General features: G+C 47.9%; 1 protein-coding gene across 1 annotated transcript in view; it reads left to right on the top strand.

The window, feature by feature from the left end:
• The first annotated feature begins 5846 nt into the window (after positions 1-5846).
• TENT4B (terminal nucleotidyltransferase 4B) overlaps positions 5847-17312 on the top strand; it is a 37047-nt gene continuing 25581 nt past the window's right edge. Inside the window, exon 1 of the mRNA XM_052686751.1 lies at positions 5847-6509. Within this exon, the coding sequence (XP_052542711.1) occupies positions 5956-6509 (554 nt within the window). The 5' untranslated portion in view covers positions 5847-5955. The remainder of the gene's footprint in view (positions 6510-17312) is intronic.

Genomic DNA, 17312 nt, shown 5'->3' on the forward strand with positions numbered 1-17312 from the left:
ACTTCTTTTTCTATCTACTTTTTTAAGAAAAGCATTTTGTTGTGCTGATTTTTGAAAAGGGACTTTTTATCCCTCCTCCACCATTAGCATAACCATCTAGATTTTGACAGAATTTTCCCCATGGTGTTAAGCAAGGAACTGCAAAGACAAAATTTGCTCAGCTTGTTAGACTTCAGTCTGTGAGGCTGGAAAGCAGGCTCTGGAGCTGGATGGATAACTTGAAAATTGATTTTACAGAATTCTGACACACGATATTTGGCCAAGTGCAAGCAAGAGGATGTGAGAAATGAGTTTTAAGCAGCTGCACTGCCAGAAAGTCACATTGTTGCTATTTCTTTTCAGAAGTTCAATTAATGTGTGATGTGATGCCTGCTAATGAAACGAGTGAGGGTGTGTGGACAACTGGGGAGTATCTAGGGCAGTTGGCCTGGCCTTTAGAAGTTCAGGAGAAGTCCTGAGGAAGTGGAGCCGTTGTACAAGTTGTCCTGGGGGTTGGCAGGGCTGGAATGTAGCAGCTGGGTGGATTAGGGGGTAGGGCTGCGCAGTGTGGATTTTAATCTCAGTGTTAATAATATGTGCTGTATGCTGAGGATAAGTATAATTTTAGCCCGATAAAGGGCATTAATAATAGTTTGAAGCATTTTAAAAGAAAAACTTTCATGCCTTCATTTTGAAGGTGCTCCATTGAATTGCTGGTTGATCGTGATTGAAAGGCTCTCTGGGGGTCCTCAGGTCCATCCCTGTGCTCGAGGCAAGGCTTTGTCTAGGGTCTGATAGGTCGTGCTCAAAGGGGTGAAAATCTCCAGGGGTGAAAATCTCACAGCTGTGGGGGGACCTTTCCTTTGCTTGACTGTCCTAATTAAAAACACTCCCCCACCTCTGCCACTTACCTAATAGGAACTCCCTGTGCCACAAAGCGGGCCTCTTGTCCTTTGGGTGCCACCAAGAGGTGTCTGGCTCCATGTTCCCTTCAGTCCCCATTTTGTAGCTGAAAATAGGAATTGTATTGCCCTTTTCTCCAGGCTGAGCAGACCTGGCTCCCTCAGTCTCCAGCCATCTTGGTGGCCTTTGCAGCCTCGCCTGCCCCAGTGTGTCTTGTGCTAGGGGCCCAAAGCTGTGCGCAGTACTGCCAGTGTGATTTCATGAGTGCTGAGAGAAGTCATTTTCTGCATCTGCTGGCCATGCTCCTGTCAATACTGTGCAGTATTCATTAGCCTTCACTTGCTGTGAGGTTGCACTGCTGACTTATCATCAGTTTGTCCGCTGTGACCCTGAGGTCCTTCTCTGCAGAGCTGCTCTCATTCAGTCAGGTGCATGCTTGGTTTTTGGGACTGCTCTGTTCCAAGTATAGGACTTCACATCTTGCCTCAAGTAGGGCAGTCGGACCCTGCTTCCTGGAGACTGTTAGAACAATTACGTGTGTGTGGAGCAGGGGTTGTTACTAATGAGAATAAAATGTTTTCTCTTAAAATACAAATCTGAAAGTTGCAGATAAAGGTCTCTGCCAGAAAGCCTATTTTTTATTATAACCTGTCATACCCCATTTTTTTCCTGATAATGAAAGCACAGAATGTCATTTACATCTGAAGCTATTCCTGCAGTAGGAATTATTTTCTTTTGTTTGTTTTTGCTGTGCACTAATCAGTTAGGTGTCTTTAGAAAATCTTCCTTTTATTCACTATAAAGTAAGTTCACAGTATAGATTGTATCGTTTGTAGATGTGTATGATTTAGTGCACGCAATATTTGCTTCTTTTGATATACTTTGGTATGCAGGTACTGAGGACATACGAAGACAGTTTCATGTGAGTTTGTACTAAAACTCAGATGTATAAAAGCTGAAATAGTCCCTTGTCGGCTTTGTTTCACCTGAGCAGATTGAAGCATTTCAGTGGGGCTATTGGGCTGAGGGTATGAAAAAAGGGGCAAGCTGGCTCTTCTGTCTGCTGCTCCTCAGGTAGGTTCCCTTTGGTAGAGGGGGAAGCTGTAGCTCTTAGGAGGGCTTTGTTGTTGTTTTCTTGGCTCATTGCTCATTTTAAGGAAACTTCTGTAAGTGATTTCTTGGCAACCGGTGTTGTATGGTCACGAGCAGCCTATTGCCATGATCATGGTACATAGCAAAATGGAGCCAGTATCTTCCTGCATATTTTGATGTCCACACTTTCATTTCTCGGTTGAATTAGGAAAATCTCACTGTATTACCTGCCTAACTCCTAGTGTAGTGTAACTTGCTCTTGGTTTCTAATGGATTGCTTATGAGTGAATATGAGGGAGTAATTTTTTTATGTTCTACCTGTAAGGGGTGAGATAGCAGATAATATGACAAGTATGGAAGACAATGAAAAGGCAAATTGTCTGTGATTGAAAGAAGTGTCAGATCATGGCCTAATAAGAGAAGAGATTTATAGGTACAGAAAAGCTCAGCTGTAGGGTTTGGGCTATAAAAGTTGTTCTAACACAATTGAGGAAAATTACGGCAGTGGAAGAAAAAGATGATGTGGCTCAAGTTAAACGCTTGATGGGCTCTTCTGGCACTGATTTATTTGAGTAGTTTTAGAGTAAGTGAGACAGAGAGGTTGACAGCATTGAAAGACAAAGGTCTTGGAGCACTTCAAGGGTGAGAAATAGTGCCCTGGTCTAGTCAGTGTGCAGTCTAAGCAAGCAGATGCTAAAGAGATGTAAGGGATCTTCATCAGTTCATTTAATCACGCAGATAAGACTGTTATCAGAGCAGGTATCTTAAACCGAATTTGTTTGCTTATCCTCGTCCCTAGAGCGTCTGTCTATGCTGCAATTTAAAAACTGCTAGTCTGAGGTATGAAGTACAGTAAAGGAAGAGGGGCTGTTGGCCCCTTCCTGCTCAGAAGTGGTGAGATGGATGGTGGTGGCTGCTGCTTTGGCCTCTGCAGCCTGCAAACATTGACTCCACAGCTGCATAGATAAGGAATTTATCATTGCTACATGGCTTGTTTTTAACTCCTTATGAAGATAAACAAGTGGAAAGATTTAAATAAGTATTTGTTGTGACACAGCATTCAGATGTCTGTTACATGCCACGTTATGGTTAATTATTAACTACTCAAGGTTTGTGCTGTATGTTGAGGGTATTTTTTGTGATACGTTTTAAGGATCTTCTCTGTAGAGGAACAAGAATACTTCTTGCCAGTACTACTTGCCTTGGTTCTACATGTGTATTTTGAATGTGGGGAAAAAAAATCAGAGCACAGTAAAGTTACAAAATGAGAACTGTAATCTGAGAACAAATTAATTTAAAATCAGTTTGTAGCTTAAGTATTATAAATGAAACGCATATCTCATGGAATAGTAACATGGAACAACCAACCAAAAATGCTTATAAACTCAAGTTCTGTTTCCTTAATAAGTAATTTTCAGTAAAAGCATTCCCAGAGGTCTGGAAAGAATTGTCTAGCCTTACATTTACTGTTGCAAATTCAAATTCAGGCAGTGGTAATTGTAATTGAAAATAACATAATGGTTCTTTTTTGGCACAGATGAATTGAGCAGACAGTCTATATATAGTTTCACTGGATGTGCTCTTAAAATACGTAACACAAAGATAATTGGCAAAAACTGAGAACTCGGACAGTGGCAGCAGAGGAAGGAATTTGAAGTTTTCCAAAAGGGCTGAAGTGCTGTGCGTGGAGGAGCTCTTACTGAGCGCTGCAGAGTTCTTGTCTGTTCTCCAAATCAATTCAGACTGTTCAACTTCTGTACCTTCTAGGAAGAATAACACGTGTTTAAATCACTCTAAGTTCATTTTGTTTCGGTATTATTTTCCTAAGTTCCTTGTTTCTGTGAGAGTCACAGACATAATGTTCTGTCAGACATAATTTAGTGACCACATAAACACAGCTTGAGACTTGCACACAGAACATGAGAAACATTTTTTTCTTTCAAATCCCAGTGTCCTCACACTGCTGCTATATTAAGAACTTAAATCAGAATGCAGTGAGCTGAAATAAGGCATCGCTGCAACAGTCTGTGCTGTTGGAAGTGTTGTGGCTGCTGCATGGCTGTCGGCACATAGGAGGGTCCTGGTGCAGCCCCAGCATTGGGAGAGGCCCTGAGTGGTCGTGTCAATGCCTCTACCACTTCTAAAGCTGTGCTGGGACTCGATGTATGTTCTCTAGGCTCTGTGCTCCTTTTTGTGACAAAGGCCTCATCTGGGATTGTTTCCTTTTTCTTCTGGTGTGATTTTTTTTTTTTTTTACCTGTAAGGGAAATGGTCTTCGTCTTTTCCCACCCCCACTGCTGATGGAGAGTAAAGGGCACTTCAAGAATCTAACTGTGGAATGGCTGATAGCTAGAAACTGTGTGGTGTTTCTAAATAGCCTTTTTTCTGAGGAATTGCCTTTTTAGTAAGGAAAAGCTAAAGTTCAAAGTCGTGACTAAAAAAGTCATGTCAACTGTATTCAAGCTTGGCAGCTTTTTGCCTCTCTTTCCTAAAACTCAAGCTTGCACCCTGATCTCATGTGCCTGTGGTATCACGCTGTTTTCCAAGACCAGATATTTTGTGACTGTTATCTCCTTAATGGTAACTTGAGTTTTTGTTACTGATGCTCCCTTTTCCTGCGCTGTTTAAATACGAAGTTTATGAATTGAAACCCTTTGATTTGTATCTTTGTAAGAGGGACTTTGGGCTGATCATCTTCTGGACAGCTTTTCTGGTATGCTTATAAATCTTTGCATTACCGAAAAATGTGTGCCTTGAAAAATAGCTAGTGGGGGTAGCTCTTCTCCATTATTTATTCCTTTATTCCTGAGCTGTACTCAAGTCCCACCACTGCCCACTTGGTGTTGGTGGTAATTTCAGGTTATTTTTAAAGCAATTAGTCAAATCTATCACCTCATCAACTGCATCCGGCCCTGCGATTCTCACTGGGGTTGGTCTCTCTAGGGCCGTGCACATCAGTCGGCCCAGGGCAGAGCCTCACTGCAGAGGGCTCGGTGTTCCCCTGGGCCGTGTGGGACTTGGGGTGAAGCTGCACCGTCAGTCTGTGGCTGTCATCACCAAACACTGCCGGGACACGTTGTAAACTTTCGACCTCACAGAATGCTTGGAACTGAAGCACACCTTTCTAGTTCCAAACCCTATCTGAGCTCCTGCTTCCTGAGGAGGAATCTTGTCCTGCACCGTGCTGGAACCTTTGTAGCTGATATCATGCGAAAGATGTTTTAAGGCTGTGCTATGAAAGCACTGCAAAAATAAAACTGAGCCCGATTAGAAGCTGTGCTACTCCATTTTGCTGTTTGCTGCGCCGCGTGCGATGTGCTTTTCCATCTGCGGCAGCGGTGACCGTACAAGCATGGCAGCCAGGCGCTCCGTTTCTCTCCTTCGGCGCCGCACGGGGGGCCGGGCAAATCCCCTCAGCCCTCACGCAGCTGCAGGGCGCGTTACGAGAAGGGGGACGCGGCGGCGCGGCGGTTACCGACGCCGGCACGCCGTGCCTCGCGCGAGGGGAACCGGAGCGACCGCCGCTCCGCGCCTCTGCCTGCGGGCGCCGCACCCCGTGCAGGGCGGCCCCGCGCACCTGCTGCCCGCCGGGAGCCGGCGCCCCTCAGCGCGGGGCCGGGGCCGAGCGAGCGGGGACCGCGCCCCGAGAGAAGCCGCGGGGGCCGCCTCGCCTCGGAGGGCTCCGACGGCGGCCAAGAGGAGCAGAGCCGCGCGGCGCACCGGCGCTGACAGCTCCGGGCCGGCCTAGCCGCCGCCGCCGCCCCCCTTTATTGCGCGCGGCCCGTGTGCCGGCGGCCCGGCCGGGCCCCGCCTCGCCGTGCTCGCCAGGAGGGGCGGGGGCTGTGGAGCGACGGCGGCGAACAGGCAGGCGCGGAGCTGCCCTTCCATAGGAGCCGCCATTAACGCTGGGACCCGCTGACAGGGTCTCGGCGGCGGCGGCCGGCGCGGGGAGCGGAGGCGGCCGGGGTGGGTCCCCGTTTGATGGATCCCCGGATCGCCTGGTTCCAGCCAGAGCAGCTCGGCCCCTCGAACCGCCTGTGGATGCAGATCTGGGAGACCACGCAGGGGGTCCGCAACCTCTACTTCCAGCAGCAGCAGCAGCAGGAGCAGCAGCAGCAGCAGCAGCAGAGCGCCCCCGCCGGGGCCGGCCCGGCCTCCCCGCCCGGCATGTACCGCGCCCCCTGCGCCGACCCCCAGCCCGACTTCCTGCCGCTCGAGAGCGCCAACAACCAGCACAACCGCGGCCACCGCCAGGCCTCGCCGCCCCCGGGGGCCGCCGCTTGGGCCCGGCCCGCGCGGGGGGTGCCGCCCGCCGCCGCCGCCGCGGCCGCCGCGGCCGCCAGCAACAAGAGGAAGCGCGATAACAAGGCCAGCACCTTCGGGCTCAACTACAGCCTCCTGCTGGGGCCCCCCGGGCAGGGCCGGGCTCCCGCCCTGGGAGACGGGCCGGCCGCCAGGGCCCAGGCCGGGCCGGCCGAGCCGCTCTACACCGGCACCCCCTGGAAGAAGAGGAACTACAGCCAAGGAGTCGTGGGGTGAGCGCCGGGCGGGCGGCGGGGAACGGGGCCTGCGGCGGCCGGGGCCTCGGGGAGGACGAGGACGAGGAAGCGGGGGGCGCCGGGCCGCGACACCTGAGGCGGGCGGCGGGGCGCGGCCCGGGCCCGGGGGCGGTGCGGGGCGGCCGGGCGGGGCCGGGCCGCGGTGGAGGGCAGCGCTCCGCGTCCCTGCGGGTACGAGGCCCGGGCCGAGCGGCGGGCCGGAGGGGCGGCTCCGGTACGGGCGCTGGAACCGAGGAGGGGGAGGAAGGAAGGAGGCGTTCGCTCGAGGCCGAAGCGGCGCGTTCCGCCGGCGGCCGAGAGGTGTCCGTGTGCATGCTAATGGGGCGGGCACGCCTAGGTGCGGGGACGGGATCTTCTCGCACGCTCGTCTCGCTGTCACTGCGTGTGCACGTGGTGCGTGCTACACACGGATCGCCCGCGGAGCGCTTGGAGATCGCGCGCCGCCGCAGAGTCTCGGCGTGGCCGTGCCTGCGCGTTCTGTCTGCGCGGGTCCCCGGTCTCGCTTTTTGCTCGGCCGGCGGTGCGGCTCCGCACGGTGCGGGGATGTGGCACGGAGCCGGCCGCAGGCGGGAGGGCGGTGAGCTGTGCCCCGGGCACGCTGTGCGCCGAACGCGCGCGGGGCGGCAGCTGGGACCTAAAGGTCTGCTGGTGATAAAGGAGGGCGTTCGTAGGGAGCGACGGTGGGGGCGGTGCGTTTTCTGAGAGAGGTGACAGAAAAGGTGCGTTCCTATGCTGCCTGCCGTTCTGAGCAAGGAACCCGTGTGTGTATACAGCATTATGGATTTCGGTATGGGATTATTAATGGTTTTCATGGATCTCTGACTGTGGAATGCGAGTGCTGATCTGAGGATTTTGTCCATATTGTTTCTCTGTTAGCTTAGGTCTCATCCCTTGGTGTCGTTGAGACCACAGAGATCGACAGCAGGCAAAAACGAATCTTCTGTCCAAAGCCCCTCCTCGCTCCTTTATTTAAACTTGTGGATGACTTCTGGTATGGGTGAATCCCTGGTTAAAATCCATTGATAATTTCTGTGGTTTTACTTTTTATTTTTAAAGTTCATGCTCTCGGAATCCATCCTTTGGCTGTGACCCATTTCTCCCTCCTCCCCAGCAGCAGTATACTGACGTGTTTGTTAAGTGTGGATTTGCAGTGCAGGGTGTAGTGCCCTTTCCAATCCTTCTCGCTTAGAAAACATCAGGCCTCGTCCCAGGGTTCAGCTGGCCAAGGTGTGTGGTGACAGGAGGGGTGGGAAGGACTCGGTTTAGAAATCAGTACTGATGTGAGTGGGTCGTGTTGGTGCGCCCAACTTGTGCCTCCGGGTCCTTCTGCTGCCTCCCACGGGAAATGCTGACCTCCTGCCTCCTGAATACTGCCCTCCTGTAAGAAGTGTCAGAACAAATATTCAAAGTTGTTGGTTGCTTTGGAAAAGAAACTCTTACAGCCCCAGGCTCCCTATTTTCTTGCCAGCCACTCTGTTACCTTTACTGCTGGGTTTATAATAATTTGTAAAGTGACATTGCAGAATTGTGCAGTTCCGAATTCTGTGGTCACTCTCTGTGTTAGAGCCTCCACGATCTCCTTCACAAGACTTACGGGTAGCACGTTCCAAACACACTAAATCAAACATTTTTAAAGTTAGTTTTTGGACTCTAACACCTTCCAGCTTGTCATTTATTTACTTGGTTGTTGAGGATTGCTTTTAGACTCCCTTCTTTCTTGTAAATCTATAAACCTTTTCTCCACGTTGAGGAGACAAAGTGGAAAAAGGGGCTTAGCTTCATCAGAAGCCACAAGGTAATAACTGCACCCAAGTGTTCAAGGCAATGACTGTTGCAGTAGGAGAGTTTCACCTGAATCACTTTCACACTCAGTGTTGGATGCCCAGTGTAGACTTCTGTGTGTACTGGGCTGTCAGGTTTGTGGTGCGCGTTTATGTGATGCTGGTCCTGTTTTAGCTATTTCCTTTGTTCAGGGTGGGGTAAAGTCTTTAAGATATGTCCTTAAGATATACCCCTACTTGTTAATTTTTGTTGTTGTTGTTTTGTTTTTTCTGAAATGCTGTGCTCTTAGGAAAGCACAGACAACCCTTGGGTGTTTGCAGGGTGCCTGCCTGGCTGCCAGTGGGGCATGGTGGAGCTCTGCATTACTGCTCGGCTGCGCACTGCGTCGCTGCCGTGTGCCTTCTTCGCCAGCAGCTGCTGGTGGGCTTCTGTCCCATGTCCTAGTGCACCGTGTGGCACTGATGGACAGAGAGCTCTGTAACCCAGAAAATGAGGCTGTTGCTAAAGTGCATATTTTAAATTACGTATTTGCACTATGGGTTCCAGAATTTGTGTTGGTTAGTCCTCGCATGCACTGGATAAAGGAAGATATGTAGTTGTATTGCAAAGCCTTACACTGGTGTTAAAAGTATCCTTTTTCCCCTCTGTACTTGGTTCCATGCAAATGTTACAAATAATCTGGGCTTGCTGCTTTTCCTTGAATGCCTTCCCTTATTTTTTTCTGTTGATCACTTTAAATTTTGAGTCTGTTGGATGCTCCCATGTTACTGAGCAGTCGCATTTTCAAAAGGTCCGGGCCTGACTTGTTCACATACACTGCTGGGAGCAGACAGTGGAATTCATGTTTCCAGGGCAAGGATGTCACTTGCGTGTCCGTTGGCTCTGAGCACCCAGTTCTATTGATCAGCTGTCTGAAAAAACTGCCCGGCAGTTCTTAGCTAGTTGGGCAGTTTATGTAAACATGTGGCAGACAGCATGTAACTTAACTTGCTACTGAGCTGCCTGAAGCTTTAGATAAATGTTTGAGGCATTTCCTTTCACTTGTTTTTATTTTTATTGAGAAACAATATTTTCTCAGCTCATGCAGTCTGTGTAAGGTGATAACTGAGCAGTAATCCACCACTGCATGGATTTCATATCAAGACAGTTCTCTTACAGAGCGTGCGCAGTATTTGTGAGCATTCGTTGGTGCAGAAATACTGGCTGTGTTCAACATGTGGCCGCTTTGTTTCACTGAGTTAATGGCACTGCTGTGCACATCTTATTCTGACATGTCTTTAATGCTTTTTCTTACTACAGTGTTCAGACCTCTTGTTCTGTTGATAATGTTTGTGTTATTCATACTCCTCTGCTTTGTGCTGGCACTCTCAGCTTTGAGGCATGGGAAGCAGCACTGTAAAGCAGGTGTCCAGTGTGTCTGAGTTGCTTTGCACTGTCGGATTCAGGCATGTGTCTTGTGTCCTCTGCTGGCATTGTCAGCAGGCAGTGGTGTTCCAAAGAGCCAAAAGCACAGAAAGCTGTGCTGGACCTGGATGATGTTGCTGTAGATGTAATATGTCTGTTTAAAACTGTCACTGAATTTACCTGGATCTGGTTCTCCTAGCAGCAAAGGTCAAGGGTGTAGGTAGATACGTGGCTTGGGGCGTGGGGGGATTCTGTGTTGTTCCCTTCCCTCCAAGGACGGCAGTAAATGCTGATAGCACTGTGTCATAGCTATAAGGGCACAAAAAGCATCTGGGGTGCTAAGATAGGTCCTACAGCTCCTTCCAAACAAGGCTGAACCTGTCTAAAAGAACTGCATAAGGCAGAAGCTTTATGTGAAACAACAAAACCAAAAAAAAAAAAAAAGAAGCAAACCAAAGAAAGCCATGCACCTCATTTTGGCCTGTCCCCTCCTGTTTCTCAGATGCTTGCACTGAAGAAAAGAGCTCACGAGCAGCTTCCAGGATGTGGGTTTGGGGACTTTGTAGGGAACTGGATAATTTTTACTACAACATGCAGTCAAATAGGAAAACCTGACTAATGCGTGAGTTTAGGAATAAAAATGTTATATGTAGTAGTGAGGGAGAGGCTGGGTTATGTTGAAGACTTGAGTATTTTGGAGTACTGAAAGCACGCTGATAACAGTGACATAGACAGGAGAGAGAGGCTCCTAGCCCAATGGAGGTGCAGCAGGCTGGCACGGCACAGGGCTTCCCTGGGTGCTGGTCAGGAGGAGGGGATGCTGTGAAGTAGAACCATAAGCACCTCAGGAAGAAGTAGCTTAAAGCTGTATGTGCTTACCGGAGAAGTTCTAATCTGCTATTTTCATGTGGCATTTGTCAGCTCTTTAGGCCCCTTATTGTCTTTTAAGGCAGAAGTTCAGTGTGCAGGTGTGAGTGCCGTGCTGAGCCTAAGCCGAGCAGTGCGTGTGAGGCTGCAGCAGGGCTGTGGGCAGCCTGAGCCAGCGAGCCCTGCGTCTCACAGCTCTCACCTGTGTGTGCTGTCAGCCACAGCAGCAGTATTGCCACGTGAGCTGGAGCATGGGCAAAGCAGCTGGGTGTACTGTGAGCACAGCAAATTGGTGTGCCTGTACTGCTGATTTGTGTGGCTAAGTGCCCAACCTGGGCAAATGTAATGTCATCCTCATTTGCTGTGCTGCTTTTCATCGTGTACTCTTCAGTGTTTGAATCGAAAGCATGGGCGATACTTGGTTTGCTTGCACTAGCTCGGTGCCTACAAAAGCTTCATGTAAATAAACTAATGCTTGTTGTTCCGAAGTGCTGGTAAAACAGCAGTGAGGTTTGTGTGTGCCTCTAGATGTGTCATTGGAGTAGTTGCTCATGTTATGGAGCTCATGAAGAAATGTGCGTCAAAACATGGCTTGCGCTTGAATTCACCATGCACATCGTGCTCAGAAATTCTATCAGCCCCTTGAAACAGTTTCCCAGGACTGTGCTGTCTCGTCACTTTGTACCCACGTGTGTAAGCCTTAAGGTGGAAGTCCAGGGATGTGAGTTGAGTGCGCATCGTTTTCCTGTGTCTGTCAGATGAGATTGCTGTTAGTGTCAGCGTTGTGCTGAGCGTGGTGCTGGCAGGGCCCCCGTGACAGCTTGTGCAGTTCTGGAAGGCGGGCAGCTGGGCTGTGTGGGAGTGGGGTCGGCCATTGCCTGCAGCCTCAGGTAGTGACGGGTTGTTATTCTGGAGGGAGAGCGAAACGGGCTTACTAGGAGGTGCAAGTATTAGACTAAAGGCGGTTTGAGGAAACCTGTAGGAAACACGCTGTAAATATTATATAACAGTATTGTTTAGCTTGCAGAATCTTGTGCTGGTGCCAGAATTTCAGCATGTCGTTTAAACAATTTAAGGAGAACTCTGTAGACCTGCTGGTTTTTACACATGCAGGGAAAGAGCATTTGAATGCATTTTTGTGAGCCGTTTTGTTTGCTCTGATTCTTACATTCTGCTTGTGACTTGGGCACCTACTTACCTTGGAGCTGCTATATAAGGAACAGAAGTTCGGTGGACTTCTTTGGTGGATGGGGATGCCTATATTAAGTAATAGGAAGAGAGTGTCATTCCCCCTTGGGTGTTTGCTGCTTCCCAAGAGCTGCTACATGCTCTCCTCAGCAGCGTGCAGTTGAGAAAAGAGTATCTGCTGGATCTTTATTGGAGTTGCCTTGAACTGTGTTTGAGTTCTAGCTCTTATTTTTTTAATGGGCAAGCTGTTAGCATGAGATCAGTTTTAGGAAGCGTGAGAGTGTTTTGTTGGTCCTAGACCCATGTCATCAAAGCATAGTATTGCATTTTTCTCTGCTTTGTTGTTTTTTAACCATCTTAGTGTTACATTTTGTTCCAGGGTGTTCACTTCTGTAAAGCTGGAGAATGAGATCTGGTTTTCACTTTGGAAATTCTTAATGCTTTGAAATGCCATTTTGAGAAGTTGTATACAGAACACCACCATCAAAACAGTACTGTAAAACTTTGTGCTACTTCCTATTGACTTCATAATGTGATGATTCAGAATACATCTCTCAATACAGAGTATGTACTCCAAAATAACAAATGCACTGAAGTTGCAGAGGTGGCTTTTGCTCCCAAGTCTTTTGTTTATATTGCATGTGATGCATAACAGTGTTCCACTCTCTTTGCTGGATGCTGGCAGTGGCAGCAGTAGCAGGATGTGGCCTGGAGCCACGTTACATGTTGTGTGGAGATCCCTGGTGCACGTGGCCTGAGAGCCTTCCTTGGTTCTCCTTTTCCTATCAGAAGAAAAGCAGAAGGCTGTCTGAAGCAGACAAAGTGGAAATCTTGCATAGAGCATATTATAAGCAAATGAATGCTACTGCTGTTCTTAGTGAGCTGTTTGCATTCTAATTCAGTATTTGAACATGCTGTGATTTCTGAAATTATGAGAGTTCGTTCTTTTGAATTATCCATGCAGATGAACTTCCAAGGAGTGACGCTGGTTGTATTTGAATATTGCTTTCTGTCCTCAAATCTAGAAATTGGGGTGAAGAAAATATTGCTATCAGAAGGAAAAGAGTGTAAACCAAGAAGCTGCATGTTGGCTTTAGATATTTTTCCGAAGCTGCAGGTAGCATTACTGAAGTGATTTGAACTTTAATCATTTTGAAACTTTAACCTAGAACAGATAACGCAGCAGGATTTTTTTTCCAGGTATACTATGGACTTCTGATGTCAAAGCAAGATAGGTTGGATCTAGACAACAGTCCTTATTTGTAAACATGTCCAAAAAACTCTCCTATGGAGTCTTTGGAGTCTATTTACCTTTTGAATAACTGTGTCTTTGCACGGGTGGTTACTGTTGTACCATAACCATGCAATTAATGTATTAGTATTGCTGCATTCAGTCCAGGTCTTTTGCAGTTAGCTGTCCCTGGCAGTTACTGTTCTGAGCCTCAAAGTAGCGTCACAAAACCTATGTGGTACTGTGTGCTTGCTGTGTGCCTTAGGGCTGCTGGTGGCAGCAGCAGCACAGAGTGAGGGCGAGCCACCCCATGGCAGCACCTGAGGATGTCTTGTGCTGGTAAATCAGCAAAGTCTGTTAATTTCCTTCCTCCCATGGTGACAATTAAGATTATTTGGCAGACCTCGTTCCAGATCAGCCTCGTAATGTCCTCCTTGGCATGGGAACTACATCTGAATTATTCAGAAGCAGTGCGCAGCTGAAGAGACACAGTCTTGCCACAGTTGCTTGGAGAAGGCTTTACAGTATGGCACGTTCCATCGCCACACTGCTCTGTCTAATCTTGCATTTTATTTCTTCTGCTTTGGTTTATAGAGGATTTGTACTGAAAAATGGTCGTAGTAGGGGGCTTAGGGACAAAGTGTGCCTACACCTACTCTTTTATTGGTGTGATTTGAGGTTAGGGTTGAAGGGAGGAATGAGTCAGCCAGCATTACTTTTTAAGTGTTGTTGAGCAGCACAGAGGAAATGGTGCTGTGATTCTGCAAGTAATGGGATGTAATAATGGGTGGATGCAAATGTTAAAGTTCTTCACAAACTTCAGTACTGGGAAAATGAGGGTGCTGGAGAAAGGGTTGCACTTCCAGGTCAGCAGGAACTTGGCTTGCTGCCTTTGCTCAGTCTAGGTTTGTTTTTTTTTCTGCTGGTTTGATTTGAGTGCACATGTGTAAAATGTTGCTTATTTTCTTACCATTTGCTTACAGACTTAATAAATGCTGAGAAAACTTGCATTGTCACAAATACAGCGTAGAGATAAGCCTTCATAAAGCGTCTTGCATGATTAGAGTGGGAGTGTTGCTGCAGTATTGCAGTCTGAGGAGCAGTGTGCAGTCAGAGCGGGCCCAGCCCGGCCTCTTGGTCTGCTAGTGGTCCCGCTCTGAAGACAAGTGCTAATGCAGCCAGCCTCTTCCTATGGGTTTTTCTCTCACTGTGTTAACTTTGAAGCTGTTCAATTCCACTGTTACTTCAGAAACAGCAGGCATTTTCCTATGTAGTCCAAAAAGCCTGTGCCTGGGCTCTGCCAGCTCTGTGTCAGGGATTCCCGGCCTGCAGGCGCCCAGTGGCTGTCAGTACAGCAGCTGGGCTCACAGCATGGGGTGGGAGCTGCCTGGGCCCAAATAGTGGCTGTGGCTGCAGGTCATCCAGGCCTGGGTTAGGACTGAGCTGTGCTGGGAGAGTGAGATCCTGATGGGTTTTGTTATTATTTGCTTGGCTATGTCACGCTGTAGCTGGGTGATTCAACCAGTGTTTGAGGATCTTCTGTTTACTTGGCCTTCTGGTTGTGTTTTGGTCTCATTGTCTCATTCCCATTCATCCATGAGGATTCCTCCTTGCTGGAGTCATACTTGGCAGGTACTCAGGAGAACATCGTCATGTTGGTTTTTGCCTTGAAGAGCCAGTTGTCTGAGGTTAACAGCTTTATACCTATTTCTGCTTCCAACATTGTATGCAAGAGAGGTTTGTCTCACTGAGCTGTTGGGTCTACCTCTTATTAGATATTTTTTGAGATCAGATGAAGAACATTGTCTTGCTTTTGTTTCTGTGTTGTAATTGTATTATACGTCAGCTATAAACATTTTCTTAGCTAAAATCTATGTAAATTTGAATTAGCTACTGATCTTCTGAAGCTGCTCTTGTTACAATTTGGCCAAATGCCTCTGTGCACCTACAGGTAGTAAAAGATACTCTTTCAGTGACAATGAGTAGCAGTGTCAGCTCCTGGGATGACAGTACCTTGAAGCAAATGAAGAGTGTAACAGTGTAATAATAAACTTCATCTCTCATTTCTTGTATAATGCAGGATGTGCCTGTAGGTACTAAGTCATTGAATGCTGAAATAGTTCGCTTCAGCAACTGCTCCTCTGGGGTGTACCAGCTGCAGGGGCTCAGGAACACACTGTCCACAACCTCAGTTGACTGAGCAGTGTGTGGAGAGCTCAGCGACCCACTGAGTGCTGGCCAGTTGGGCTCCTCTGCTGCGTCTTGTGCTCGCTTCTTGGTGTGCTAGACAAATTCACTTACATTTCAATTTATTAACGAAATTATTTTGAGATGTTGGTTTCAATAAATTAGTTGGATGAATCTTGAGTGCGTGGTGTGAGAGCTCTGAACAGCCTTGTCCATTTTCTGCTTCTGTCAGAGCCTGCACACAAATTAATGCTGCGCTGGGGATGTCTCATCCTACAGAGGGACCCAGAGTTCAGCTGCCCGCTGTTATGTCTGGCCCCTTGGGAGGGTTTGACTCTCCAGCCGTTAGGATCCTTGTTTTATCACCACATACAGATTCTCTTCTCCTTGTGTCTGAGTAGAATTCAGCAGTTGTTGCAGTCACATTATGTCCTTAACAAGTCATTCTTTAGCATATGATGGTCTATATAAGTTCTAAGATTTTATGACTTTGGAAAGTATATTCAGTGAAAGGTGTTTTCTAGGCTTATACTGGTAGCTTGACAGGTGTACCAGCTCAATCTTCGAGAGAGAAAGGAAAAACCGTGATTTGATCTGCAGCTTTAGTCAGAGATTTACTCTTCTGGGTGCTGTGAGGAACATGTCTGATAGCCTGCGTGGGATGAGGAAGTGTTTTTTCCAGTTCTCACGCTGAAGCTCCTGGGTGTGCATCTCTATCATTGAGAAGGGACCTCAGGAAACGTTTTTCTGTGAGCTGCTGAAGTATTGTTCTTTTCTGGCTGTTACTGTTTGAAGCCATATAACCCAGAGCAATTGAGCAGAGCAGAAGGCGGCTGGTGACTCCCTGGAATGCTGCATGTTGCAAGTGTGGCACACAGCTTTGCACATGTTCTTTCTGGTGGCTGTGCAACTAAGCGAAAGCATCAGAATGCCAGAGAGCAAACTAGAATGTGAATAGGTAGATCATAATACATACCTGTAAGAGAGTATGTTATTGGTTAAATGGGCCCCCAAATGAATACTCAGTTGTTAATCTGAACTTAGTTCACTTTGCACAGCCTTACTGTAAAGATAGCAAGTGATAAAAGAAAAAAGCTACCTGAAATGCTCCTTGTACCTTGCCACAGCACGTGTAGACCTTCTGCCTCCTCCTCCCTCAAAATGCACCCCTGCACAAACATCTGAGCACTGTCACATCTGAATTTGTGTTGCTGTTGTGTCACATAGCCACTGAAATGCAGAAACAAGTCCTAAATGGGAAGATCTGGTTCTGAGCATGTGCTAGGCAGGTGAGTTGTGGTCACAGTCCATTTTACTTGAAGAATATAAATTTAACATACAAATTTAGAGCTTTGTGCAAAATAGCAAGTGCTAACTTCAAATATTTATATTAAAAAAAAAAAAAAAAAAGTGCTTCTAACATGAAGTTCCAGCCGAGGTGACTTGTGGCTCTTTTCTGCATTCTTTGAATGTTTCCAAATGCAGTCCCCAGAGCCCTCCCTGATCCCCCAGGTAGCCACCCAGCGCTGTATTAACAGCTACAGGGTTCTGCGCTGATTTTTTAGCTGGTACACTCAGATTTGAGATTTTATTTGAAAATGTTCTTGTGCTGGACCTGAGAAGTCCTGTACTGCAGATGTAAATTGTAATTGGATGCAATATTCTGACATCAAATTATTTGCAAGTTGGATCAAATGCTGTGTTACTGAAATGGAGCTGTCTGGAGTTGAGCTCTGTTCTGGGCAGTTCTTGCTGAGCAGCAGAGCAGTGTGCTTGTTGTGCAAGTGGCCGTGAGGGAGCTGTGTGCTTATCGTGGCTGCTGCTCTGCAGCCAGGTGTGTCAGCAGCTGCTGCCGTGGGGGAGCTCAGACCCGGCCCGGCTTTCTGACTGACTTGTTGTGAGCGGGGGGGAGGTGCAGGATTGCCTCTGCCCACAGGCTGCTGTGGGTGTGGAGCTCTGGAAGTTTAAATCAGCTCAGATGGAAGGAGGCTGAAGTGAATAACTGTGTTGCTCTCCTCTTCGTTTAACTGATCTTCCCAGTGAAATCTGTTACGGAGTGATAAGCGAGGAGAGCATTTGTCAGGCAGAACCCACTGTGTGTGGGAGAGCAGACAGTTCTC

The sequence above is a fragment of the Tympanuchus pallidicinctus genome, unplaced genomic scaffold, assembly GCF_026119805.1.
Source record: "Tympanuchus pallidicinctus isolate F22 unplaced genomic scaffold, pur_lepc_1.0 scaffold22, whole genome shotgun sequence".
NCBI classification, from domain to species: Eukaryota; Metazoa; Chordata; class Aves; order Galliformes; family Phasianidae; genus Tympanuchus; species Tympanuchus pallidicinctus.